Source organism: Crocodylus siamensis, chromosome 13, assembly GCF_052110815.1.
Source record: "Crocodylus siamensis isolate JL-2025a chromosome 13, ASM5211081v1, whole genome shotgun sequence".
NCBI classification, from domain to species: Eukaryota; Metazoa; Chordata; order Crocodylia; family Crocodylidae; genus Crocodylus; species Crocodylus siamensis.
The window spans coordinates 13,516,002-13,542,866 of record NC_143407.1 but is presented as its reverse complement, the minus strand read 5'-3'; the positions used below and the strand labels follow the sequence as shown (position 1 = coordinate 13,542,866).

The 26,865-nt window shown below is 52.8% G+C and overlaps 1 protein-coding gene across 1 annotated transcript; it reads left to right on the top strand.

Annotated features, from left to right (window-relative positions):
- The first annotated feature begins 2,006 nt into the window (after positions 1-2,006).
- Positions 2,007-26,559, top strand: MYBPH (myosin binding protein H). Its single transcript, XM_090025583.1, has 8 exons — positions 2,007-2,171; positions 2,258-2,392; positions 8,810-8,977; positions 14,202-14,290; positions 19,813-20,008; positions 20,961-21,100; positions 25,416-25,575; positions 26,396-26,559. Exons 1-8 carry the CDS (start codon positions 2,057-2,059, stop codon positions 26,542-26,544), a joined length of 1,152 nt encoding a protein of 383 aa, XP_089881709.1. The 5' UTR covers positions 2,007-2,056; the 3' UTR covers positions 26,545-26,559.
- The last annotated feature ends 306 nt before the right edge of the window (positions 26,560-26,865 follow it).

The following is a 26,865-nucleotide window of genomic DNA, read 5'->3' as shown; positions in this document are numbered from 1 at the left end:
CTTTCCCTCTGTGAAGTTCAACCCTTTAGAAGTAAAAACACCACCCCCCCTGAAAAAATCCCCCCAAAAACCCCAAACCAAAGGTCTAGTGAAAACTGAATGATTCAGAGTCTCCTTCCTCCTAGCTGGTGAATGTGATTCAGGAACATCTGGGATATTATTGAGACATTTTCAAAGCCAACTGAAAAGTGCTATACAAACCCCTCACCTTCGTAAGCATATGGACTCCAGCAAGCCATCTCTTGATCTCACAGACCTCATCTGCTACTGCAAAATCAGCAGTCTCACCTAAACCTAAACCTTCACTTGCCCCTCGCCAGCATTGTTTCCCCTTCTTACCCGGGAGGTGGAGTGGACATAATAGGGTATGTGCTAAAGGAGAGAAGAGAGGGGAAGGATGTTTCTGTTCATCTTGCTAGATCTCTGCTTGACTTTTAATGCTAGTGCTCATGATACGTGTTTGTTCCAAGTTTAAACATATAGCAAGCGGTAGCAGAAAAGAGCTAACCTGGCGCCCGACCTTCCTTTTTTCAGTTCTCAGACCAAGGGTAACCTGGGGCTTGCTTGCAGAGTTCAATGCCATGCTCTTCTTCTTTTTCTTCTCCTGTTTAGCATGTCTGAGGCGCTGGAGGGGACATGAAAAGACACGATGGTCTCAAGCATCAGCAACATATGGCCGACACCCTAGTTTAGTGGTTCTCAACCTTTTTTCACATTCAAGACACCCCTAAGTACACTCAAGACGTCCCTCGGAAAATACCAGATCTTAGCTTTCACTCACTTTTTGACTAGAGAAAAATAATAGAGCAATTTGTTCTGTTGGAAAGAGCTCAGAAAGACCACAAGTGGGCAGGGTATTTATGATGCTGTGGATTCCCATCCGAAGTCTCTGGGCTTGTCTTGCGAACCATGTGTAGCGTTTGCTCACCTAGTATTGTATGGCAAACAATACTATCTTAAACAATCTTAACAATCTTAAAAGGATCTCATGGCACCTCTGGTTGAGAATCACTGCTGTAGCTTAACAGCTGATTGACATGCATCACTTGGGAGTGCTATTATTACCTGTCAGCAGTGTAGTGCCGGGTTGGGATTTGCACCTGAATAAAGCGGGATCAGGACACAGGTGCCCGAAGAGGAAAACATTTGGAAGATGTGACTTCGTCCACGGACACTGGAGAAGTCTCCCTTCAGCTTGCCAAATCCGTTTGCAGTCTCATGGCGTGTCTGGATCCTGTCCTGCTGCTGCTGGATGTTTAGATAGCTACCCCGGCTAAAAATGTCTTCCTCCATGTGCAGCTGCGCAGGAAATCCTATTAGTGCTGACCTGGCTGTGGCGTAACCTATTCCTGTAGCTCAGGAAGGAGCGCCCCAACATCACAAAGCTTTACTTTGTCCATGACAGAGGTTCGGTTGCCATCGCGGCCTCCTCTTTAACAGCCTCACGCTCTCCGTCCATGTCCGGCCTAGGCAGCAAAGTCCCTTAGTGGCTGGGAACAAAGTGCCAGGCTGAGGAGAGGATTCAGAGCAGCTGTCCCGAGCGGCTGGAAGGAGGCCGTGAGCATGGGCCTGACCTCAGCTGCGGTTTCAGAAGGGGAGGAAGGTGGCGAGGGAGAAGAAAACCCTCTGGCTGCTTCTGAAGCGGGGCAGAAAACTCAACCTTCCCCCAGGGAGGGGGACGGAGTGATATTATTACCGGGTTTTTGGCTCTTGCCACATCCGTCTAAGGACATGGCAGGCCAGGTACTTTGAGTAGAGGTGATCTCTTTCATTAGAGCCACTGAGTAGCTGGAAAAGGAGTTCCTAGCAAGCTCTGGGGCCAGTCGGTGTCTTGCTGGCCGCCCGCCTGGCCCAGTGGACCCGACCGGACCGCTGGGCGGAGGGCCAGGCTCAAACACCCGCAGGGCCGGCGGGAGCCCTCCTCCCCCGCGGGGTGCGGGCCGGGGTGCACGTGCGGCTATTCCTGGCGCCCCCCCCGCGGGCGGGCGCGGCATGCGGCAGCCGCGGGCTATAAAAGCCCCGAGCGCGGCGGCCCGCTGCTCCGGCCCCTGCGGCCATGTCTGCCGAGGAGACCGCGACCGCGACCGCGACCGCGCCGCTGTCCGAGCCGGCCCCGGCCCCGGCCCCGGCCCCGGCCCCGGCCGCCGCGGAGCGCGGGGACCCGCCGCCAGGTGCCGGGGCCGGGAGCGGGTGAGGGTGCGGGGCGGGGGCCGGGGCCGGGGCCGGGAGCGGGTGCTCACGGGGCCCTTGTCCGCAGAGCCGCCCGGGCCGCCGGCGCACGTGGCCGTGGAGGACGTGGACGACAGCTCCGTGACCCTGTCGTGGGCGGCCCCCGCGCGGCCGGCCGGCGCCGCCCTGGACGGCTACGTGGTGGAGCACCGCGCCCACGGAAGTAGGCGTGGGGGCGCGTGTATGCGCGTGGGCGTGGGGACACGTGGTTGTGTGCGTGTCCATGCATGGGGATGTGGGTGCACGTTTGCGGGGGCGCGTGTGTCTGTGCTTGGGGAAGTGGGTGTGCACGGGGATGGGTGTGCACGCACGTGTGCCTGCGCACACGGGGACGTCTGTGCGTGCGTGTGCATGGAGACCTCCGTGTGCGCGCACACGGGGACGTCTGTGCGTGTGTGCGCGCACATGCGGATGTCTGTGCGTGTGCGCGCGTGTGCATGGAGATCTGCGTGTGCGCGCACACGGGGACGTCTGTGCGCGCGCGTGTGCATGGAGACCTGCGTGTGCGCGCACACGGGGACGTCTGTGCGTGCGCGCGCGTGTGCATGGAGACCTGCGTGTGCGCGCACACGGGGACGTCTGTGCGTGTGCGCGCGTGTGCATGGAGAGCTGCGTGTGCGCGCACACGGGGATATCTGTACGTGTGTGCGCGCACACGGGGACGTCTGTGCGTGTGCGCGTGTGTGCATGGAGACCTGCGTGTGCGCGCACACGGGGACGTCTGTGTGTGCGCGCGCACACGGCGACGTCTGTGCGTTTGCGCGCGTGTGCATGGAGACTTGCGTGTGCGCGCACACGGGGACGTCTGTGCGTGTGTGCGCGCACACGGGGACGTCTGTGCGTGTGCGCGCGTGTGCATGGAGACCTGCGTGTGCGCGCACACGGGGACGTCTGTGCGTGTGCGCGTGTGTGCATGGAGATCTGCGTGTGCGTGCAGACGGGGACGTCTGTGCGTGTGCGCGCGTGTGCATGGAGACCTGCGTGAGCGCGCAGATGGGGACGTCTGTGCGTGTGCGCGCACACGGGGACGTCTGTGCGTGTGCGCGCGTGTGCATGAAGATCTGCGTGTGCGCGCACACGGGGATGTCTGTGCGTGTGCGCGCGTGTGCATGGAGACCTGCGTGTGCGCGCACACGGGGACGTCTGTGCGTGTGCGCGCACACGGGGACGTCTGTGCGTGTGCGCGCGTGTGCATGGAGACCTGCGTGTGCGCGCACACGGGGACGTCTGTGCGTGTGCGCGCGTGTGCCTGGAGATCTGCGTGTGCGCGCACACGGGGACGTCTGTTCGTGTGCGCGCACACTGCGACGTCTGTGCGTGTGCGCGCGTGTGCATGGAGACCTGCGTGTGCGCGCACACGGGGACGTCTGTGCGTGTGCGCGCACACGGGGACGTCTGTGCGTGTGCGCGCGTGTGCATGGAGACCTGGGTGTGCGCGCACACGGGGATGTCTGTGCGTGTGTGCGTGCACACGGGGATCTGTGCGTGCGCGCGCGTGTGCATGGAGACGTGCGTGTGCGCGCACACGGGGACGTCTGTGCGTGTGCGCGCGTGTGCATGGAGACCTGCGTGAGCGCGCACACGGGGACGTCTGTGCGTGTGCGCGCGTGTGCATGGAGATCTGCGTGTGCGCGCACACGGGGATGTCTGTGCGTGTGTGCGCGTGTGCATGGAGACCTGCGTGTGCGCGCACACGGGGACGTCTGTGCGTGTGCGCGCACACGGGGACGTCAGTGCGTGTGCGCGCGTGTGCATGGAGACCTGCGTGTGCGCGCACACGGGGACGTCTGTGCGTGTGCGCGCACACGGGGACGTCTGTGCGTGTGCGCGCGTGTGCATGGAGACCTGCGTGTGCGCGCACACGGGGATGTCTGTGCGTGTGTGCGCGCACACGGGGATGTCTGTGCATGTGTGCGCGCACACGGGGATGTCTGTGCGTGTGCGCGCGTGTGCATGGAGATTTGCGTGTGCGCGCACACGGGGACGTCTGTGCGTGTGCGCTCGTGTGCATGGAGACCTGCGTGTGCGTGCACACGGGGATGTCTGTGCGTGTGTGCGCGCACATGGGGATCTCTGTGCGTGTGCATGGAGACCTGCGTGTGCGCGCACACGGGGATGTCTGTGCGTGTGTGCGCGCACACGGGGATGTCTGCGTGTGCGCGCACACGGGGACGTCTGTGCGTGTGCGCGCTTGTGCATGGAGACCTGCGTGTGCGCGCGCACGGGGACGTCTGTGCGTGTGCGCGCGTGTGCATGGAGATCGGCGTGTGCGCGCACACAGGGACGTCTGTGCGTGTGCGCGCGTGTGCATGGAGATCTGCGTGTGCGCGCACACGGGGACGTCTGTGCGTGTGCGCGCGTGTGCATGGAGACCTGCGTGTGCGCGCACACGGGGATCTCTGTGCGTGTGTGCGCGCACACGGGGACGTCTGTGCGTGTGCGCGCGTGTGCATGGAGATCTGCGTGTGCGCTCACACGGGGACGTCTGTGCGCGCGCGCGCGTGTGCATGGAGACCTGCGTGAGCGCACACACGGGGACGTCTGTGCGTGTGCGCGCACACGGTGACGTCTGTCCGTGTGCGCGCGTGTGCATGGATATCTGCGTGTGCGCGCACGCGGGGATGTCTGTGCGTGTGCGCGCACACAGGGATGTCTGTGCGTGTGTGCGCGCACACGGGGACGTCTGTGCGTGTGCGCGCGTGTGCATGGAGATCTGCGTGTGCGCGCACACGGGGACGTCTGTGCGTGTGCGCGCACACGGGGACGTCTGTGCGTGTGCACGCGTGTGCATGGAGACCTGCGTGTGCGCGCACACGGGGATGTCTGTGCGTGTGTGCGCGCGCACGGGGACGTCGGTGCGTGTGCGCGCGTGTGCATGGAGATCTGCGTGTGCGCGCACACGGGGATGTCTGTGCGTGTGCGCACGTGTGCATGGAGACCTGCGTGTGCGCGCACACGGGGATGTCTGTGCGTGTGTGCGCGCACACGGGGACGTCTGTGCGTGTGCGCGCGTGTGCATGGAGACTTGCGTGTGCGCGCACACGGGGACGTCTGTGCGTGTGCGCGCACACGGGGACGTCTGTGAGTGTGCGCGCGTGTGCATGGAGACTTGTGTGTGCGCGCACACGGGGCCGTCTGTGCGTGTGCGCGCGTGTGCATGGAGACTTGCGTGTGCGAGCACACGGGTATGTCTGTGCGTGTGTGCGCGCACACGGGGACGTCTGTGCGTGTGCGCCAGTGTGCATGGAGATCTGCGTGTGCGCACACAGGGACGTCTGTGCGTGTGCGCGCGTGTGCATGGAGATCTGCGTGTGCGCGCACACGGGGACGTCTGTGCGTGTGCGCGCGTGTGCATGGAGACCTGCGTGTGCGCGCGTGTGCATGGAGACCTGCGTGTGCGCGCACACGGGGACGTCTGTGCGTGTGCGCGCGTGTGCATGGAGATCTGCGTGTGCGCGCACACGGGGACGTCTGTGCGTGTGCGCGCACACGGTGACGTCTGTCCGTGTGCGCGCGTGTGCATGGAGATCTGCGTGTGCGCGCACACAGGGACGTCTGTGCGTGTGTGCGCGTGTGCATGGATATCTGCGTGTGCGCGCACGCGGGGATGTCTGTGCGTGTGCGCGCACACAGGGATGTCTGTGCGTGTGTGCGCGCACACGGGGACGTCTGTGCGTGTGTGCGCGCACACGGGGACGTCTGTGCGTGTGCGCGCGTGTGCATGGAGACCTGCGTGTGCGCGCGCACACGGGGATGTCTGTGCGTGTGTGCGCGCACACGGGGATGTCTGTGCGTGTGCGCGCGTGTGCATGGAGACCAGCGTGTGCGCGCACACGGGGACGTCTGTGCGTGTGCGCGCGTGTGCACGGAGATCTGCGTGTGCGCGCACACGGGCATGTCTCTGCGTGTGTGCGCGCGCACGGGGACGTCTGTGCGTGTGCGCGCGTGTGCATGGAGACCTGCATGCGCGCGCACACGGGGACGTCTGTGCGTGTGCGCTCACACGGGGACGTCTGTGCGTGTGCGCGCGTGTGCATGGACATCTGCGTGTGCGCGCACACGGGGATGTCTGTGCGTGTGTGCGCGCGCACGGGGACGTCTGTGCGTGTGCGTGTGCATGGAGACCTGCGTGTGCGCGCACACGGGGACGTCTGTGCGTGTGCGCGCGTGTGCATGGAGACCTGCGTTTGCGCGCACACGGGGATGTCTGTGCGTGTGTGCGCGCACACGGGGATGTCTGTGCGTGTGTGCGCGCACACGGGGACGTCTGTGCGTGTGCGCGCGCGCATGGAGACCTGGGTGCGCGCGCGCATGGGGACCTGGGTGCGCGCGGACACGGGGACGTCTGTGGTTGCGCGCACACACGGGGACGTCTGCGTGTGTGCGCGCGCTGGGGGAAGGAGCGGCTCGTGGGAGCCCGGAGCTGGCCGCTGCTGCCTCGCGGTGCGGGTTTGGCTCGAGGAGCAGGCCGCAGCTCCCGGGTGTAAGCCCTCGGGGCGGGAGCCGCAGGCGGGCGCAGCAGCCACGCTCGCTGTCGCTAGCACACTGCATGGGTCTCGTGCCAGCTTTCCCCCCTTCTCCCCTGCTCCCGCGAGCTGGCCCCGGGGCAGCTGCACTGGCCGCCCGTGCCACTCCCCACGGTGCCACGGCTCTTCCCGAGCCCCATGCTTGGACAAGTGCTCCCGTTCCTGGCTGCGGCTCCCAGCTGTAGGTGTGAACAACTACAGTGAACGTAAACCTAGTCCTAGCAGGCATAAGACAAAAGTTCAGGTCTTTCCTCTGTGTTTTTTAATAGAAGAAATAATAGAAGGAAACACCGGGAGTGCTCAAAAGCGTACTTCCAAATGCTTATGCTCGCATGCCTCACGGGAGGGCCCTCTATCGAAAGAAGCAGCCTGATTTCCAGGGGTCTGCTGAAGCCAGTAGGAAACATGGCAAGTTTTTTGTCTCTAAAAACCAGGCTGCATATTGAGGTGCCTAAACACTGACTGAGCCTGAAATAGAGGGTCTCAGGTTTGAGCAGAGCGGGCTTATATTCAGTTGGCAGATGCAGTATTTTTTGGCTTTGAACTCAGGATGCTTAGTTACAGGGTGGCAGTTAGCAAGGCAAAGGGAGAGGGGGGAGGAGGAATAACTAAACCTTGTGGGCCTGAAAGGAAGTTTAAGGATTAGGAAGAGATAGTTGGTGTTAGCTGGCAAACCATGTTTGTTTGAGCGTGTAGGCACTGGTCCTAGGGTGTAGGGCACCTGGTAAATTGGATGACTGGGAGATGTTTTCTGAGGTTTGGGAATTGCAGCCTGTGGAGGCTCCCAAGCCTTGCCTGTCTAGCTAGGTACAGCAGGGCTGTCGTGTTGTAGCTGTGCTGGTCCAGGAAACATGCAAGAAACAAAGGTTTGTGGGTGGTATCTTTTATCGGACGACTGTGCAGCTGGGAGAGGTGATAGGCAAGCTTTGGGGCTCAAAATGACCTTCTTTAGGTCTGGGAAAGGAGCAGATAAAACCTAATCTAAAAAAAACAAACAAAGCCACATTCATTCCATTATGGATGGCAGAAAGTAGGGCAGGGTGGCACCTTAGGGTGCTTGTAGATGTGCCAGAAGGCTGCTCTGACATGCTGTAATTGCAGTGTGTTGGAGCAGGCCAATTAATTGAGTCTGCTGGTGCGTGCTACTTAGCCAGGCAGCCTCTGCTTCTTGCACATCAGAATGGCGGTGGGGGCACTTTAACTGAGCTCATTTCATGAGTTTTAAATAAAGTGCTCTCCCACTGCCATGTTGAAGCACAGAGATGCTGATACATGAGATATTTTTAATTAGAGTGGCTCTTGGAGCTGCTGTAATTAAAGCGCCCCACCCCTGGAGGACATGTAAAACTGCCCTTAGAAAAGCTTATACCTCTCCGAAGCAGTTACTCTCTAAGCAACAACCTACTTCCTTAGCTACTCTGTGAGCGTGTTTTGGCCACTATGCATGCTCCTTCACCTGTTTGATATTCACCGTTCCCTTGTTGAGCAGCGTGACTAACCACCTGTGGTTGCATGATATCTTTTTGGTCTTAATGCTGGTCTGCTGCTCTTGTCTCGGTCAAAGTTGTTTTTGCAGTGCAGTGACTCATGACCATGGGGTGAGTTATGATGAAGCTGTCTGTGATCATTGGGGCCTTTACAAATGCTTACGTAAAGTGAATGAAAGAGAAGGGAGCTGGCGTCACAATGAAAGTCTGATCCCGTTTGCAACAATAACATCATTAAGTTTGCTAATTCTGCATGTGGGCCTTGCCTTTTACTGGGTGTAAAGCTGACAACTGGCTAGTGAGGATAACATTGGGAAGCAAAGGAAAGTTCATAAGAGGTAGGCTGCTGAGAGGTTTTTTCAGTGAAGTAGGGTTTGAGAATTGCCATATAGAAAGAGTTAGGTGGACCCAGCAGATCCCTATGCCGCTCCGGATCTAGTCCCGCATAGACCTACTGTACAATGGCGGTATCTGTTTAACTCTGTTGCTTATTTCATTTGGCAGCTTCAGTCTTTTGCCTGTAACTTACTGTATGAGTAGTGAAGATCTTTTGTATGTTTGTTTTAGCTACAGAGTGGGTGGCTGCTAACAAGGAGCCCTTTCTTTCCACCCGGTACACAATCCGCAACCTTACATCTGGAGATCAACTTGAGATTCGTGTAAAGGCTGTGAATTCTGTTGGAGTTAGTGTCCCAGCTGTCCTGGAACAGCCTGTCACCATCCGAGAGATACTTGGTAAAGTATTGTTTCCACTGTACTTATTCCAAATAGATGCAACACTCATGCAATATAATGGTCATACAAAGAAGCACAGAAGTCAGCATGTACTATTTCAAGGTTGAATTCCTCGTATGCCCTGACTCTTCCCTTTTGTGCGTTACAAATTAGATCAAGATCAAACAGTATTTTTTTAAATAGTAAAATTTAACAGCTGAAATTCAGTTTTGGTATAAGTGGGTGCTAAGTCATTGACTTTAAGGTACTCTATTAAGATGGCCCTGACCCAGAGGTGGGCAAAATGCAGGCCGGATGCCCGCGGGGCCCCTAAAAAATTTAGAAAATTAATATTCATCTGCCCCTGACTGCCTGTCGTGCAGCCCTCGATGACTTGCCAAAACTCAGTAAGTGGGCCTCTGCCCAAAATAATTGCCTGCCCCTGTGGCCTGACCTGCGTTAGGATTCTTAACTACTTTGTGTAAGACAGAAGATGTCATGAAATGACCACCTGCCATCAGAGATTCAACAAAAGGCTTTGATACATGTCCTAATTATTGAAAAAGGTAATTGCTGTGTTATTTTGTTCTCAGCTCTTAGAAACAGGCGTGCACACACTCATCTCTTAGTGAACATGTACTTTCATCTATTTTGTGGTACTTATTACTTATGCTTGCATGTGTGCACAAGCACGTGTGTGTGTGCACACATACACACAGCTGTGCTTGGACCTGGAACGATGCATGTTTATTTTGTTAAGGAACACTAAGCAGCGTTTGTCTGCATTAGAAGAGGTTTAATTACTTCTAACTTGTTAATCAATAGTTATTCCCATGCTTAGTGAGACTCGCATTCCTTGCTGAGAGCTATTAACATGCCAGATCTGATATACAGATACAGAGCTGTATTTCAGTTATCCAAGAGCATAAAAAGGCTAGGCTCTTTCACAAGAATTTGCAAACATGCCTAGTTTTATATTTCTCAAAGACCCCATCTGATTTTTCTCAAACACCACCCTCCCCACCCCCCTCAAAAAAAAAAAAATTACTTTGGAGAGATCTCATCCCACAAAAAAACATTTTGAGAAAGCTACAAGCATTTGTAAAGGGGGTTATAGCTGGAATCAACATTGTGCCTTTGGTGCAGTGCCTTCCTTGTCCTACGGTAACCCATATCAAATATGAAATGATGGGGCTATATATTATACTTGTAGGATGACTGAACTGTGGCTTCATGTAAGTTCCAGATAATATGGTTTGTGTGTTTTGCTGTGGGGAAGGATTATTTTTAGACCATTGTGCTAGTGGAAAATGTTTTCAAGACAAATATTTTCTCCCACAATCTGATTTCCCAGCTGTAATTCAGTTTGTAACTATGTTACAGGGGAGCACAATCAATCTATGCCTTTTATTTACACATTGATTTTTTTTACCAGTTTTCTACGAGTGCTGTCACCACCCTAGTGCCAAAAGTGGGAGCATTAACATATGCAGGGTTGCAAGTTCTTCGCAGGAATTTATCCAACCCAACTCACAACAGATGTACATAACACTGCATTTAGTAAGCTTGTAGCCACTAGTGGCTTGTCAACACCATATGCTCCAGCTAACATCGCTGAACCAAGGAGCAGTAGTAGCAGAAATGCCCTAATGTAGACAAGGCTGGTTTTATTCATACCTGGTACTTTTCTGTCATTTTTTTTTTTCAGTATCGTTATCCTCATGTTACAAATAGGAATACTAAAATACAGCATGGGGAATATCAGCTGTCCAAGGTTACCGAGCAGCCTTGTGTCAGAACTGGGAATAGAACCACTTCTCTTGAACTGGTCCAATACCAGTCCAGTACTCTGTGTAGTGAACTACGCTATCTCACGGAGCCAGGTCTAGTGTTAATTGTTTCAAGAATGTTCACTGACCCTCTTGTACGTTAGTAGTCTACTTAGGACCTTATTCCTGTAACAATAATCTCTTAGTTTTCCACCTGTTACCTGTACTGTGTCCAGCTATCTCGAATACCGACCCCTGGAGTGGCTGTTTTTCAAAAGCACATATGTGAGTTAAATACCCAACATATGTGAGTTACATACCCAACACATTCCTTGCTGAGAGCTATTAACATGCCAGATCTGATATACACATACAGAACTGTATTTCAGTTATCTAGTTCTGTTCAGCAGGAACACTTGTGAGCCCTATTCAATTCCAGATGAAGAGCACTACGGCTGCACTACCACAGCATGAATTCAGGAAACCGAAAGATGAGTCTTGACCAAACTGTAACTTGCCCACAATGGAAGGTGTTGTGCATTTCTGTACCAATGAGATGTTAGTCAGTGTTATGGCTTTGTGCTTTTATGAAGAATGGCCAAGTTCTAGTGTGGTCATGAACACAGTATTGAACTTCCTGGCTTCTGTTGATCTGTGTCTCAATCAGAAAGTGGCATTAACTTAATCTTTGCTGTTATTTCTATATACAGTAAAAGTTCTGTTATCTGGTATCCCCCAGGAACGGGGGATGCCGGATAACAAAATATTCCGGTTAATTGAGCAGCCCTGGCCGCTGCTTCTCATGCCACATCTGGGGCATCCCTGTGTTACTCCCGCAGGTCACCGCCCCTCCCGCGGCATTGTTGCTGCTCCCGCAGGGCCCGTTGGGTGCCATGGGACAGGGAGGCGAGTCCCACACAGCCCTGCGCAGCCTATTATGCGCCCGGGCCATGGGGGCTCGGCAGCACAGGCTGCTTTGCCCCGGGGGCTCGGAGAAACTGGAAGTGCTACGGTGGGCACTTCGAGTTTCACTTTGTCTTACAAGCTGGCATGCCGGTTAGTGGAGCATGCCAGCTTGTAAGATGCCGGATAACAGAACTTTTACTGTATGTGCCCATGACTTCTTTCTTTGATCTCCTGGGAATGTGTCGTACTGGGTGTGTCTACTTGAGATGCTTACTACACATTAGCCTACTAACACTGTGCAGTAGTTTGTCACAGCAAAAACCATGCTAATAGGCTACTGCACAGTGTTATCATTAGGCTAAGGTGCAGTAAGCATCAATAAATAACCATGCGCCAGTGCTACTGCATAGTAACTTTTAGGTACTGCACATTTAGTTAGCACTTTATTAAAGAAGTACTCAATTAAATGTGCAGTATCTAAAGCACATTAATGAACATGTAGCTGCACCCATGGGGATTTAATGTTTCATTTTTGGTGTACCAGAACCTATGGTAAACTAAAATAGACTAGTATATTTCACTGTCTTGAACCTTCCTTTCTTTCTTTTTCTTTCTGCACTTATTTATAGAGTTTTCTTATTTCAGTTGATCATTTACAGTGTTTCGAGGAGAATAGAAGGGATTTTTAAATAGCAGAAATGTGGCAGACAGATGGTTAAAAGCAGGTGGGATGGGAAGAGAAATGTATCTATTCGGAGACCTGAAAAACAAAGAAAGAAAAGGAAAACTGTCAATGTCTGACATGCATTTTGGATGTAAGTAGGGCTCGAAGAATGCTTTCACACCTGGAGAAACAATTATGAGAGCTCTGCCAGGGCATGCCACACCTATCCCTCCCCAGCGATGCATATGTGTAGGAACTGAGAAGGATACACATGAATTAACATTCTTTCTTGGAGTGTCATATTTCTCTGCTCCATCAAAACTGATAAGGGCAAGTGTCAGCATCAGCTAAAGATTCCAGGGCCAAATAGAAGAGTGCATGGCAGAGATGCGATATCAGCTGTTGGCCAGGCCATCTAGGACCATCAGGCATTTCTCTACTACCTCAAGTATGTTGCCTGTGCTTTACACCCACAGCTGCTTAGGCCTCATTCTACTCGGATTTAATTCTAAATGCTCCTAGACAATATCCCTGCTGGAGTTAAGCTCCTGCTTGTTTAATCCTGGGAGACGCACAGTTCTTTCATTGTGTAGTAACATAAATTCTCCTCCTGCAAAAGACCTGCCACCACTAACAGACACGGCAGGGTGATACCACTGCTATTTTGACACTCCAAGGGAGCAGCAAGTCTATATACATTCACAAGCATTTTCTGCGTATCTCTATGATGTTCCCTAGGGGACATTAGATTTCATAGACGTTAGGGCTGGAAAGGACCTCGGAAGATCGAGTCTAGTCCCCCACCCAAAGAGCAGGAAGTCAGCTGGGGTTATAGGATCCCGGCAAGAAAAGCATCTAATTTTCTCTTGAAGGTGTTCAATGTAGGTGCTTGAACCACCTCCGCTGGCAGGCTGTTCCAGACCTTGGGGGCTCGGACAGTAAATAAATTCTTCCTTGTGTCCAGCCTGAAACAGTCTTGCAGTAGTTTATGACCGTTTGACCTACTCATCCCTTGTAAGAAGTAAGTTTCCAGCACACAGGGCTAGCTTCTCAGCTCCTATTTATAGTAACCCCACACCATTTGGCTTACAGACTTCTCCAAGCTCACATCTAAGCAGGAGAACTTCCAAATGAAATCCAGTTGTTGAAGAAAAGCATGTTACTGGACTATAGGAAGCCCTTATCCCCCTGAGTCGGTAAAGAAACAATTTCCCAACTGCGGGCTGCTCTGATGGAGGGACAGGTGTCATACAAGTCTAGGGGATATTTTCCTCCAAGTCAACGTAGCATGATGCTAAGGGGTGCTGAGCTGCAGTGAGTTGTGAAGCTGCTCTGCCTTGGGAGTCAATACTGACGTCAGTGTCCCAGCATGATGCTGGCCAGGGCTGTGCTGCAGGGAGTGGTGTGAGTGACTTTAGGACTCAGCCCGAAGTATGGTGCATAGGGGAGCTGTGTACAGGGGTTGGTGCCATTGACAACTTCAGGCACTCTTCTCTACATGAGACTTGGTGGTAGGGTTGATTTGGTTCAGTACTGCAGGCGGCACAACCTAAAAGATGAAATACAAGACATGCAGGCAGTAAAGACTTCAGAGACCTGTGCCATTAGAGACAGGCCTAGTAGTAATCTACTTCTATTAACCTCGCTTGGCTTCTGCTAGCCAAGCAACACCCCTGCCCCTCCTCAATCCCTTTGCACGGTATTACTAACAAGAGGTGGCAGTGACTGCATTTCATTGTATGTGAAATAACCTCTTGTTGGCCAGGTAGGGGAGACGCTTGGGATGTTGCGGGGGAAAGGAGTTATGGGAACATGAGGGGCTGCTGTAGGCTAAGAGCATGAAGTTGTGATTTTCTGGAGGTCTCTGATGAAAATGACAGGCAACCGTGACTTCTGCTTTGCCTAGAGTATCCTAAGATCCGCGTGCCATGCTACCTGAGACAGACGTACGTCAGGCAAGTTGGAGAAGTAATCAACCTGCTGATCCCTTTCCAGGTATGTTCCCAGTTAATAGTTACTGGAGCTTGTCCTGTGCACATAAAGCAAACTGCCCCGCCATGGGAAGATAGTGGGGTCCTTGCCTTCCAGAACCAGCATGGGGAGAAACATATCTCTTGAATTTGATGTGGTGAAATGGGGGCGGGGAAGCAGTGGAGGGGCCGAAGGGGCACAATGAGGTCATGGCATAAGAGGGAAAGGACAACTCTCCTGAGTTAACTGAGGACTTGGGAGGCCTGGGTTGTGTTCCCTGGTCTACCCGGGGCTCCTTTTGTGACTATGTGACCTTTGTCTCAGTTCCTCACTGGTAAATGGGAACAGTGACACTTCTTCCCTCTGTGGGACACATGAAGGTGGTTATGGTAAAAGGTGAGGAGTAATGGGGTCAGGTAAGTACGGCTGATGGATCCTAGCAGCTGTATTGCACATGACTCTGAGGTGGACAGCGCAGAAGTTATGATGGCACAGAAGAGATAACAGCAACCAATGCAAGAAATAATGGGGGCTTGGATTAGAGGTCACTTGGACAGAAAGGAGGACTGATTTGTTTCCCCTTCTGGAGGAGCAAGAGCCTGCCAGTTCCTGCAATATAAAGCAAAGGAGGCAGCAGGGTAAAAGATGATCCCCACACTGTGGACTTCAAAGAAGGCGGTAGTGGTGGATTCACCAGTGACTGAGTAGGGGGCATGGGAGGAAAGATTAGGATGGCACTTATGGTTGTGCCTCTCTGGAGGGGGCTGAGATGTGGGGTTCAGAGGTGCAGAGAGAGGACAGGAGTGGAAAATGAACTCTGCAAATCTAGCGCATGGGATAATGTACCCTCTCACCACATTGCTTCTTTCCTCAGTCCTATCACTTCAGCACCCCAATATCCACTCATTCTCTCCCCTCCTTCCCCCCACATCAACAGCATTTGCTTCCTTCTCCAGCTCCACTGCATTAAGCCTTGGAGTGGGCCCCCATTGGCATACTTCCTGCCCCAGTGAGACTTTGGGAACATACGTAGTTTTGTGCTGGTGCTGGGGAACAAAGTCGTGCCACCAGTCTTTTCATGCTCAGCAGACTGGAGAGAAAGATGGATTTCTCATTAAACAAACCTCCTGACCCCCCTCCCCTCTCCCCCCCAACCCCACAAGGGGAAGAGGGGCGCACTGGGTGCTTCCAGCAGGAGTGCTGAAGGTGGGCTCTAAACAGTACTGCCTCCCTGCACTCTGGGGGCTTGGGGGAGGGCTAGGAGCGGGCTCCTTTAGCCTAAGTGTCTGCTGTTGTCGCCACGTGCAAGTCACTCGCAGACCTGAGTGCAAGCAGTGTTTGTGCTGATCTTGTCTGTTTGCCTAACTGAGCAGCTGCAAAGCTCTGTGTTGCATACTGCACAATCCTCTTCTGCTCACTCTCATGGTTATGTAGGTGTCTGTGAAGGGCTGTGCATACTCCAACTGGGTGCTTAGTGTCCTGATCTCTTTACCATGCCAGTAAAACCCTAAACATGAGGAACCGTCCTTGCCCTTCAGTAGATGACACCTAGTGTAAGTCATTACCAGGGACCATACGATCAAAGGGAGCAGTCCCAGCTGTCTGCAGACTCTGGGCTAATGTGTCTCCCATTGGGTAGGTGTAGGTAGTGTTGAGGGACAGGGCAGGCAAGCAGTGCGGGGGTGGAGAAGCTGGGAACCTCTTGTGCTAAGTCTTTGGACTCAAGTAGTCTGAGTCCATGAATGCCTTTCCCTGGAATGTAAATCCTTGTGTTTATTTCCCTAGATGATGATTTAGGGAATGATTTTTCTAGCTAGCGTGGCCCAGGCAGGCTGTAGAGGGGACCCCGTCCACTGTGCTGGGGGATGTTTGCTCACATCAGGTCAGGCATGTGTCAGAGGCATGATGAATATTGGGGAGCAAAGGCTCAGAGATGCCATGCTCTGAACTCTCTGGTTTTTATATGGCTATGTTTCCAGTGCTCCTGTTGCATCATTGGCAGAGCTGAACTGTCACTTCTGGGGCAGTAGCTAGCTCTAGGTGCTGCCAGAAGCATACCACAACAGCCACATTTAAGTCTGCTAGGGATGGCCAGCCTCCTTCCCCCATCTCAACTTGTATTATATGGAAGGTTTTACATGAACTCTGTAGCTTCTAGTTGCCCACCTAAGTCCACCCTTGGATAGCTTGATCCACCTCCCCATGATACAGCAAAGAAGTGAGCCCAGATCTCTCAAGTTTCAAGCTAGCCCTCCATCCACTGGACCGCCCTTCTCTTCCTTGTTGCTGCTTTTGACCTCATCAGTCCTCTTGGATCCCTCCACTAGCTTCCCCTGTTTCGCATAACCCTTTCTCCCCGTGTGTAGCCTGGGTTGGCCAGTCCTGCGTCCCCATCTCCATGTGTGCCCAGGGTTTACTCTGAGGTTCCTTAGCACTTCATCCCCAGGATTCAGACTGTCACATGCAATATGAGTAGCTACATTTGGAGCACAGTTAAGGTTGGGAAGAACAGTTCATTGCTGAGAAGAGGGACTTCTCCCCCATCCTGCATTGTCAGCCCTGTTCACTGACTCTCACACGGGCTGGCATCTTTAGCACTGGCAGCAGGACAGTTCTTTAAGGGACACAGGCTAAATATTGCTGCCTTGCAACGTGTTCATTCCATTCAACATGTATTGTTCAGGTTGAGAGGCCCAGCCAAGAGATGCTGCACATTCTCCTGGGTCAGCCTGGCACAGGGCCCAGACTCTGTCTGCACAGAGAGAAGAAGGGGCATTGCATTCATTGCTCTGTCCAGTTTGGCTGGCAGCCTGGCTCATGTGCCTGGGGCTTGGGCATGCCACAGGTGTTCAGTGCACTCTGGTGACAGGTGGGGAGGTGCTCCCAAAAGCTACAATTGGGCGATTTTGCAACATGTGATCCACCTAATCCTTTATCCTTTGAGTCTGCTGCTGATCTTGATGTGCAGAAGCCTCTGCACTGAAATAGCCCTGTCAGTATGAAACAGCTGCTTTATCACATCTGTGCCACGTCCAGAGACGAGACTCAGCACATGGCAAGCCCAGAGAGAGTGTGCTTTAGTCCTCTGGAGAAAAGTCAGCAACTTCTTGCTTTTAGGGAGACAGGAGCTGATGCCAGCTGACTTTACCCTGCACACTGGCACCCCAGGATGGGAATCCATGAAGACTGCAAGTGCAGCCTGGGTGCCAGGTCTGCAGTCCCTCCCTAGCCCCACAGACTGGGGCCCAGCTTCACAAGCACTCATGCTACCGAGGTACAAGGAGCTGGAAGGACGGTCATACAAGCTCCTTGCTGTGCTTGGCTTCTCTGTGATATCTTCTTCCACTTACAGCACATCACTATCGCTCTTCCTCATTTTTTATGGCATGGAGTGGGGTCTGAGTACCTCCATGGGTCTGTAGCCCAGTTCTGCCAGCTCTCATTGCTACACCTGAGATCAAGGTGAAATCTGGGCTCATGAAGGATGATGACTTCATTTGTTACAGAACTGGCAAGTCCCAATACTAAGCATTGAAAGTCCTTTGAGGTCCTTCAGATGCTCACTTAGGCAGTGCTTGGGTCACTTCAGACCGTCTCTGTTATGGTGATCCAGACTCCAGGAATTCCCTAGAGCCGTGGCATGGATCTATCTGACTGATGATCTGCTCCTGTTCCACACTCATGCTCCTTCTGAGACTAGAGAATGGGGCAGGAGCCGCTGATATCCTTAAACATACGCCATGGTTTATCTTCCAGGTATCCCTCTTATCTGGCTTTTTTTACTGACGTATCAGAGCACCTCACATATTTATCCCAGGATGCTCCCATGGTGCTGGATAGTGTTGTTGTCACCTTTACAAAGATGCAGCTAAGTGGCTCAAGCAAGGTCTCACATGGAACTGAACCGAGGTCTCTCAAGTTCCACGATCCTGATGTAACCACCAGGTCAGGGGTGTCAATTATATGACCTGCATACTGGATCCAGCCTGTGGAGCTACTTTATCTGGTTGGGCCACCAGTGGGTTGCCAGAAGCTAGGAAAGCATGGCCAGGGAGAGTGGCCTGTCCCAGAATCCAGGGCCCTGAGGCCCCAGTAGGCATGACGATTGGTGATAGGAGGGCAAGTGAGGGCTTACACAGCCCTGATCACCTTCCAGCCACTTCGCCTGCCTGGTGCCCACTGTGTGCCCTGTGCCTGAACTAGAGCCAGACCTGGAGCTGCAACCCTGGCATGAGACATGTGGCGGCAGCAGCTGCAGCTCCTGCCTCCCCCACCTCCGTCCTGCCAATGCCCAGAATGCTGCTGCTGTCACTGCCACTGCTTCCTCATGGCCCGGGCTGGTTCTGGCCCACAAGGAGCCCTGTGTTTGAGATCCACCATGCCTACAGTGCCTCAAGACCACATGCATCATGGGGCATCACAGTGGCCAAGGTTGGATTGCCTTCTCCCCCTGAAAGTCAGTGTGCAACCCTTGCCTACATCCGTGTGGATAGATAAATCATAGGCATGACATCTGGGGCCTCTCAACCCCACTGTGCTCTGGTTTGGTCCCCTTTGGTTACAGCGCTCAGGGATTCCCTTCTCCTTCCAAGCAAAGCTAGCTTCAGCTGGACTGCTCCCCTGTTGGGAGAATGTACTGCCTGGGAAAACGTGCTGAGTGCTTTGGGTGCAGTTAAAGGATGAAACGCTCTCAGCCTAGGAGTATGCGGTGAGACACATACAGGCAGTGTGATCTAGTGGATACAGCGCTGAAGCGGGAGTCAGGACACATGGGTTCTGTTCTTGGCTCTATCATTGACCTGCCGGGTGACCTGGGATGTCTCCTGTCTCCTTTCTGTGCCTGTTTCCTTTTCCACGCTTTGTCAGTTTTGTCTGTTTAGACTAAATTCTTTGGGGCATGGACATGATCTCATTGTGTGTGTGCACCCTGCCTAGCACAGTGGGGCCCTGGTCTCTGTTAGAGCATATAGGTGTTATTGTAACGTGAGCAATAAACAGAGAAAAACCTTTGTTAAAGTACACAGGATTTAAAATAGCACTTACCCTAAATCCTACGCAAAGTAGAGGGAAGGCAAGAGTGTGATCCTACTGCACCAGCCAGCCATAGCCATGAGGGCATGGAGGCTGGCCTCTGCAGACCCCATCATAGGAACAGGACCAAAGTTTGTCAGCTCTTTGAGGCTCTTTTGGTACCACTGCTGCAGCATTATAGGTTCTTAGCAGTAGCATGAGCATGGGATGTCCCAGTTTGTATTGCTAAAAACCAGCTAGCCACAGCCACTCCCAGGCCACAGCTGTCAGGGAACATCGCAAGGGCATGGGAATGGACTTATATCCACAGTGGACACTTACCCACTAGGCAAAGCTAACTTCCACCCAACCACCTTACTCTTAAATACGCTATCAGAGAGTGCATCCTACTTCCCCTCCCCTCAATCCCCATCCTGTACATCACTAGTAGAGACCCCAAGAGAACCACTGTCTTAGAGCTGGCTAGGCTGGATGCAGTCCAGGTGGTAGCAAATTCTTTTTTGGCTGTGTTCTAGGGAAAGCCAAAGCCACAGGTGACCTGGACCAAAGATGGGCAGCCCCTGGATCTCAAGAGCGTGAACGTACGCAATAGCGACAGGGATACTATTTTTTTCATTCGCATGGCAAAACATGCTGACTCCGGCAAGTACGAGATGACCCTCAAGGTAGATGGGCTGGAGGACCGAGCCACTATTGAGATCCAAGTCATTGGTAAGCACAGTGCATTCAGAGGATGTGGGGCAGCACTGGGATGGGACTTCACCTCAGCCTCTGCCCTGTGCCCTTATGAAGCAGGATTCCTAGCAGCCTGGTGCCAGTAGGGCACATTTCTGCCATAAGGCATCTGCTGGGATAGCCAAGCCCTGGGGCAGCTAAAAAGATAATTACCAACTTAATTCAAACCCCTTACCTGACCAGAGCCCCAACACAGGACGCCTCAGCTGAGCTGGCAGGAGTCTCTGCTTTTTTTCCATCATCCCAGCCAATCCCTCCTTTCTGACCTGCAGCTGGCATTGTTCAGGTTGTAGAACAGGAGGACACTGGCCTTCTCACCCTTGAGCGTCCTGGCATCTGCCTGGCAGGTAACCCTGTGGACTGAGGGTATTCCAGGGTGAAGAAGTTTGCTGAAGTGCGCTTTGTTCTTGTCTATGATGTTGGGGACTCCCAACAGTGACTTGCCATGGTGGGTGACATCCTTCATGTGTGAGGGACAGAGGGTCTGCTTGAGGGTCTTTGCAGGCGTTGCTATTGGGCAGAAGGCTAAGATGCCCTCCTAGAGTGGCTGAAGGTGGCTCCAGATGCCTGTATGTTCCTCCCAGTTTTCTGGAGGCAGTTGTGGGCCAATGCAAATGTGTAAGGCATGAAATCAGGCAGATGTATGTGCACATCTCTCCTCTGCCCAGATGCAATAGTTAAGGGCATGCTATAAAACCACAACAGATAGGACAGGTTCTGGGGGAGAGACAGCCAGGATTACTCATATCCCTCCTGGGTACCCAAGGTCGCAACTGTTGATGTGCTCTGCAGAGCAGCTACCATTGGTGCAGGCAGATGGAGGTGCAAGTGGCTGGTCATTTCTGTGAGCCACTGTGTCCACTCTGCACCTTGCAGTTGAATGGCACCAGGCTATGAAATGAGCTTCTGATGTGTTGTGTCGTTGCAGAGAGGCCGGGTGCCCCAGAGAATCTGAAGCTGGTCGATGTGTGGGGGTTTAACGTGGCACTGGAGTGGAGCCCGCCAAAGGACAATGGGAACTCAGAAATCAAAGGATACACTGTCCAGAAATCAGATGAAAAGAGTGGGGTGAGTCCTGGAGCTCTGCCTAAATTGTCCATATGAGCTATGGGTCACTGGTGTGGGTGTACAGCCTGAGCCAGCTTTGGCCATGACCGTACCAGCTTTAATAAGTTGGGCCCTTACTATAGGGAAGCTGCACCAGAACAGGCTCCATGTAGACCTCTTCATCAGTCTGCTGGGGACCTTGTGCATTGCCAGGGCAGCTGATGCTAATGCTGCTGCAGCTTCTCTGCTGGGGGTACCTGAGCTAACTCAGGTATACCGACACACACTGCAGTCACGTCTCCCATAGCATCTAATGAAGCCTGATGTGATAAGCGTCTGTATGTCATGAGCAAGCCTTGAGAACCTCGCTCAGAAGGACAGGCACAGAAATGGACTCTGCCTTGGGAAATTTGGGTTATGTATGAAAGTGTCTTTCAGCTTGGAACATGAGTGGTTTGCATGGAGCGTTTCTCGGGACCGCAAAATCTGTTTCTCAGTTCTCTTATTATTATTCTGGGCATTACAAAGGGCTTAGAATCCCCAGTCCTGGTCCCAGGCTGGACACGAAACAGATGCAGAACAGAAAGACAGACCAGGCGAACAGGATGCGATGTAGAGTTCCTGACATAGCTCAGGTACTGGTCACAAGCTAGCTGCAATCTCTGTTGCTGTTATAATTATATGCATCACAGTAACTGCTAGAGGCCCCAGTCAGGCTCAGGACCCTATTGTGCTAGGCACTTTACAGAGTTGAATATGGTCCTTGCCCCAAAGAGACTACAACCTATGGCAAGACAAAGCAGATGTGTCTCATAAACAGCTGGAAAGGATGGGGGCATGGGAAACTCGTGACTTCACAAAGGCCAGAGCTGGTCCCAGCCTGCCCTTCTAAATCAGTTACTTTGTGAGGGCAGGAAATCAAGGAGGCAAATAAATACGATGGATTCCTGAGTCCCTGTTTAAGAGCTGGAAGCCTCCCACAAGTATTACAGGAGGAGTGAGTCTGGAGGGGAGATGTAAGGGTAGCAGTAATTCTTGGGGGGGCTCTAGGTCTGGAGGTTGCGGTCCATGAAAACACAGTGGTACTTTTGTGAGAATCAGAGAGGCAGGGAGTGGAGCTGTGAGTTGCTGGGGGTGGGTTTGGGCAGTGCAACATCGTGTAGCTAAATGGGGAGGGCTGAGGCTAGAAACGGCCTGAAAGGTCTGCCAGCCCAGGGCTGCTCTCCCTGGCTCAATGTGCTGCAGGAGTGGCTGGGGCCCGAGGGTGCTCCAGTGCAGGGCTAACTAGCAGGCAGCTCCCTTAAGCCCCAGCCAGCCCTGTCATATGTGCACATATATTGTGGCACACTAAATAACGCCACCTCTGGATAGTACTTGTGTTTACTCCTACAGTGGAGTTAATTAGTTTACTGCAGCCAAAAGGGCCACATGTGTAGATGCTGAGACTTTACTGTGGAGCTAATTAGGCAACTGCAGTAAATGTTTCTTGTAGGCATGCCCAGACACAGTGAAAGGATGGAACAACAGGTTATAAAAAACGTCATAGAAGAGGGTTAGGTATGTAGGTCTGGAAGGGTCTTCCCTGAGTCACTGAGGCCAGTCCCACACTGTCATGGGCCCTGTCTCACATAACGATACGCTGATTCAGTTCCATCTGAAAAGCAGTTACGTGGTTCCCTCCCTGCTCCTGGTTGGTTGTGCCAAAACCTATGAAATTCATGTGATTAGAAGCTTTCTAAGGAACAGCCTAAATTTATACACGGGCTCTTTATCCTCATTTATTCTTGCATTGGTATATTTCCTTTAGTTTAAGTAGCACTTTTCTTTCCTGTGTGTTTGCCGCCCTCGTGTATTAGAGAAGACAGTCTGATGCCCTGTTTTCTTGAGGAAATGCTCTCTTTATACAAAGCACAGTGTCACTGACCACGGTGTTGGTCTCATAGCAGGAAGAGCCCACCAGGTTTTCAGCATGCTACTGTTCCCATGCTGGCTGACAAATAGATGACTGGCCACTGATCTCAGGGGCAGAGTTCTGATGGCTATAAACTAGGGACCAGCGGGGGGGTCCCACAAAAGGATGTGCTCCTGGATTGACAGCAAATCCTTGCTGGGTATCTAAAAAAGGATCAGAAGATAGCAATACAAGTGACTTACTCACTGTATGCATTGACTTGTGCAAAGGGAGAAACGGTAGGTGGGGAGAGGGAGGCCAGAAGAAGGGAAGAGGAGGCCAGAGTCTCTTGGATTTAATTAAAGCCCTGAGAGTCCTATGCTCACTCCCCACAGGCACCTGTTGAAAGACCACTTGGTGCTGAAAGATGCCTGTGTGCAGGCTAAAAGGAGGAATGTCACACAGTGTGGTGAAGGCAAAACCTGCAACCAAGACAACTGCTAAATGTTGTGTCAACAGCTGTAGCCTCTCCACCGGCAAACTGGTTATCTTGAGCATTAAAGGCTTATCCTGGCTGGGATTTCCTGCCTGTGCTTGTCTTTTCACAGCCTCACACGGCACAGCTCAGGGTAGTCAGTGGCTCATGCTCTGCATCTAAGTGAATTTTCTCCAGCGTGCATAGGGGGTGGGTGGGTTGGTTTCTTCCTTTCACCTGCAAAATATTGTTTAGATCGTCCTAGCTTTAGCACAGAGTAGTTGTCCACTGTCATTCTGTGGAGTGACCGGGCAGAGTGTGGGGCTTGCATATCATCCCTGCCCTGAGCCGTTACAGGTAAGCAGTGTGTTGGGGAAGGTAATGGCAAGGTGAATAGAGAGAGAGAGAGACCTTTGCTGTCATCCTGGGGATGCTGGGAGCCCGGGCTGACCCTGCTGGGATCTGTCATTTGCTTGTAATGACATTTTTGTTGTTTAAAGGAAAAGTCAGGATTCCAAGCACAGGGTAGTGAGGGATGAGGCACAGAGACATTAAAGAGGAAAGCAAGCCAAGGTGGAATTCAAACTGAAGGTCCAGGCAGGACAGTGGCCTGCAGCCATGTGTAGAGCCAGGAAAGAGACTCAGCAAGGCCATCGTTCTGATAGCAGGGGCAGAGGGAACAAGGAGATTATCGGGGCAGACTTCTGGATCTGGCCAGTACATCACTAGAGTAAGAGGGAAAGAGTTATGTTGCCAGGGGTGGGAGAGTTATCACTGAGGAGGCTGAGGCACTGGGGGAAAGCTGCAGGTACAAGGACTTCAGCTGTGACTGGAGGGGATGTGGAGCAGTGTAGGGACTAGTCTTGGAAAGCTTCTTAAAAGAGATGATGCCTTGTTCAAGGCTGGGAGAACAACCTGATGAGAATGAGTAGGGGGGGTGGTTGATTCAGGGTGTAACGGAGGCCAGAAGGATCTGAGGTCAGAGGTTCAGAGGGGCTTGAGACAGCCAGGGCAGTGCCAGGCCTGTGAAGTGGAGGATTTGCTAAAGGAGGAGCAGGGGAAGTGAGTAGTGTCCACCCTGATATTGGCAAGACCCTGGTCCAAGAGGTGGTTGAGGGGCAGAGCAGAAATTGTTGTGGATTTGAGGAAGAGGTGAAGGTGAAGCAGAGACCGTGGACACATGTACCGAGGAGGAGGAGAGGTGTTATGGGAAGATGATAAGGAGAAAATGGGATGGGAACAGAAGCTGCCTGGTGGACCAGTTCAGGCTGTGTCTACCTGGGTCAATCTCAGCCTCTTCCTAGTGACTTAGATGAGGGAGATGGCTTTGCCCAAACTGGTCCAGCTGCATGCGGCCTGACCATTACATGCAGGCAGAAAGGCTGCCAGTGGCAGTGGTGCAGGGAGCAGTCCCGCAGGTCACAAGCACACAATGGCCCGGGCCAGCTGTCTGGGTCGTGCCCAGTCCTCCATCTGGAGTGAGAAGGGGTACCTAGCTCCCCCAGGAGTCAGTGTCTGAGGGCATTTTTACACGTGCTCCGGGAGCCATGCTAATTAAAAGTGCCTGTGTGTCACGTGTATCAACATCCTCAACAGTGAATACGGGGCACGTTGAACTAAATAAAGCTCATGAAATGAGTTTTAGTTCAAAGAGCCCCATCTCCCTTTTTCAGCACGGGGGCGCTGATACACATGACGCTAGAGTCTGCTGAAGTGCATTAATTTCTGTGTTCCAGCAGACTCAATCGAGTCTGCTCCGACGTGCTGGATTTCCAACATATTGGAGCTGGCTCCCTGCACATGTATAGGAGCCCAGAGGTGCTGCGACTGCTGACATCAGTCACACTGTCTTGGCATTGGAACTGCTTCTTGAACACATGGGGTTTGCAAAGAAAAAAAGAACTGGGGACTAGGCTGTACCTGTGTCCCTCAGTCCACCTGTTAACAGCCTGACACCCTTTGGCTTTCAGAAATGGTTCACTGTGCTGGACCGCTGCACCCGCACCAACTGCACTGTGTCGGACCTCATCATTGGCAACAGCTACTTGTTCCGGGTGTTCTCAGAGAATGCCTGCGGGCTCAGCCAAAAAGCTGCCATCACCAAGGAGCTCGCCCATATTAAGAAAATAGGTTGGTATGGGAGACGCTACCGCGGAGAAGTTGCTGGCTATTCCCTGTCCTGGGGGAGTAAATGGCATTGAGGCCAAGAATGTCCTTGATGTCAAAACATCCTGGTGATAATGTTCAGTGCCATGGGGTTAGGGTCCAAACATCTCTTAGCCCTGCTGGAGTTGCTTCCCAAACAGGAACCCTGTCTTGTGGGAAGAGGGATTCCCAACACAGCTCTTGCTTCTAATCCTGCCAAGATCCAAGAGAGTGGGTGATGTTTTAACAGTCACACAGCTAGTTCAGATCATGGGGGGAGGGGTTCAGGACACCCATTGAACTCAAACTGTTGGATTTAGGTGACTAACACCTCTACCTTTACAGGCAGGAGGACACAAAAAATAGTCCAATAATTTCTCCCTTAAGCCATACTAAAACAGGTTCCCAGGGGTTGGGCTGATTTCCCTAACAGTTTCCCCTACCTTGAAGTGTGCTAAGCTAGCCTGTCCCAGCTGCATGCTCCTCTGTTGTGTCCTCCTCTCTCATGGGGTGATCTCAGTGTTGCTTGGCCAACAGGAGATTTTGGACTCTCCCAGACACAGTGGGGGCTGTAGATGTGAGCTCGTTGTAGAAGAAAAAGCCTTTGCGCTGGTGCCGTGTCCTGAGTCAGGAACATCCCAGCAAGCCTGGGTGCTTGCAGGACCATTTCTGTCCTGAGGAGCAGGCTTGTTCTGCAGTATCCAATGCTGAACTTTTCAAGGAGGGTCCCAGACTGTACCACTGCTTCTGCCCAAGTCCCAGGGCACTGGCCATCATTGCAGCAAGCTGTTGTTTTATTTCTTAGAAACCTCCTTCAAGCCTGAGAAGTACTCACACAAGGACTTCTTGGAGGCTCCCAAATTCACCCAGCCCCTGACAGACAGAACCACCACCCATGGCTACAGCACCCATCTCTTCTGCTGTGTGCGGGGCTTCCCCATGGTAAGCATCTAGCCTTCTCCTTGGCCTGCTTTCATTCGCCCTCCCCTGTACAGTGTACCAGGCAGGTGCTTGGCTTAGATGCTGGGCCCTCTAGTATGACCCTGCTGGGCACATGCATTGAACCTGTTGTTGGACAGAAGAGGCTGGGGTACCCTGTCATTAGTGGACTCAGGGAAGGTTGCTCAAAGGAGTTTCTGTGCTGATTAGCAGGTCAGCTTCCTTCCATTGTGAGTGGGGGAAGGTTAGGGGAGCACCACAACCCTTGCTGAATCTCTGCAGGTGCAATGAAGACTTCTGCATTTGAGAGGCAGTGGGTAGAGCTCAGGGCCTGGT

Coding starts and splice junctions, on each gene's coding strand:
- MYBPH (XM_090025583.1), top strand. CDS start 2,057: ATGTCTGCCGAGGAGACCGCGACCGCGACCGCGACCGCGCCGCTGTCC. Junction 14,291..19,812: donor ACCTGCTGATCCCTTTCCAG/GTATGTTCCCAG, acceptor GCTGTGTTCTAG/GGAAAGCCAAAGCCACAGGT. Junction 25,576..26,395: donor CGCCCATATTAAGAAAATAG/GTTGGTATGGGA, acceptor TTTATTTCTTAG/AAACCTCCTTCAAGCCTGAG.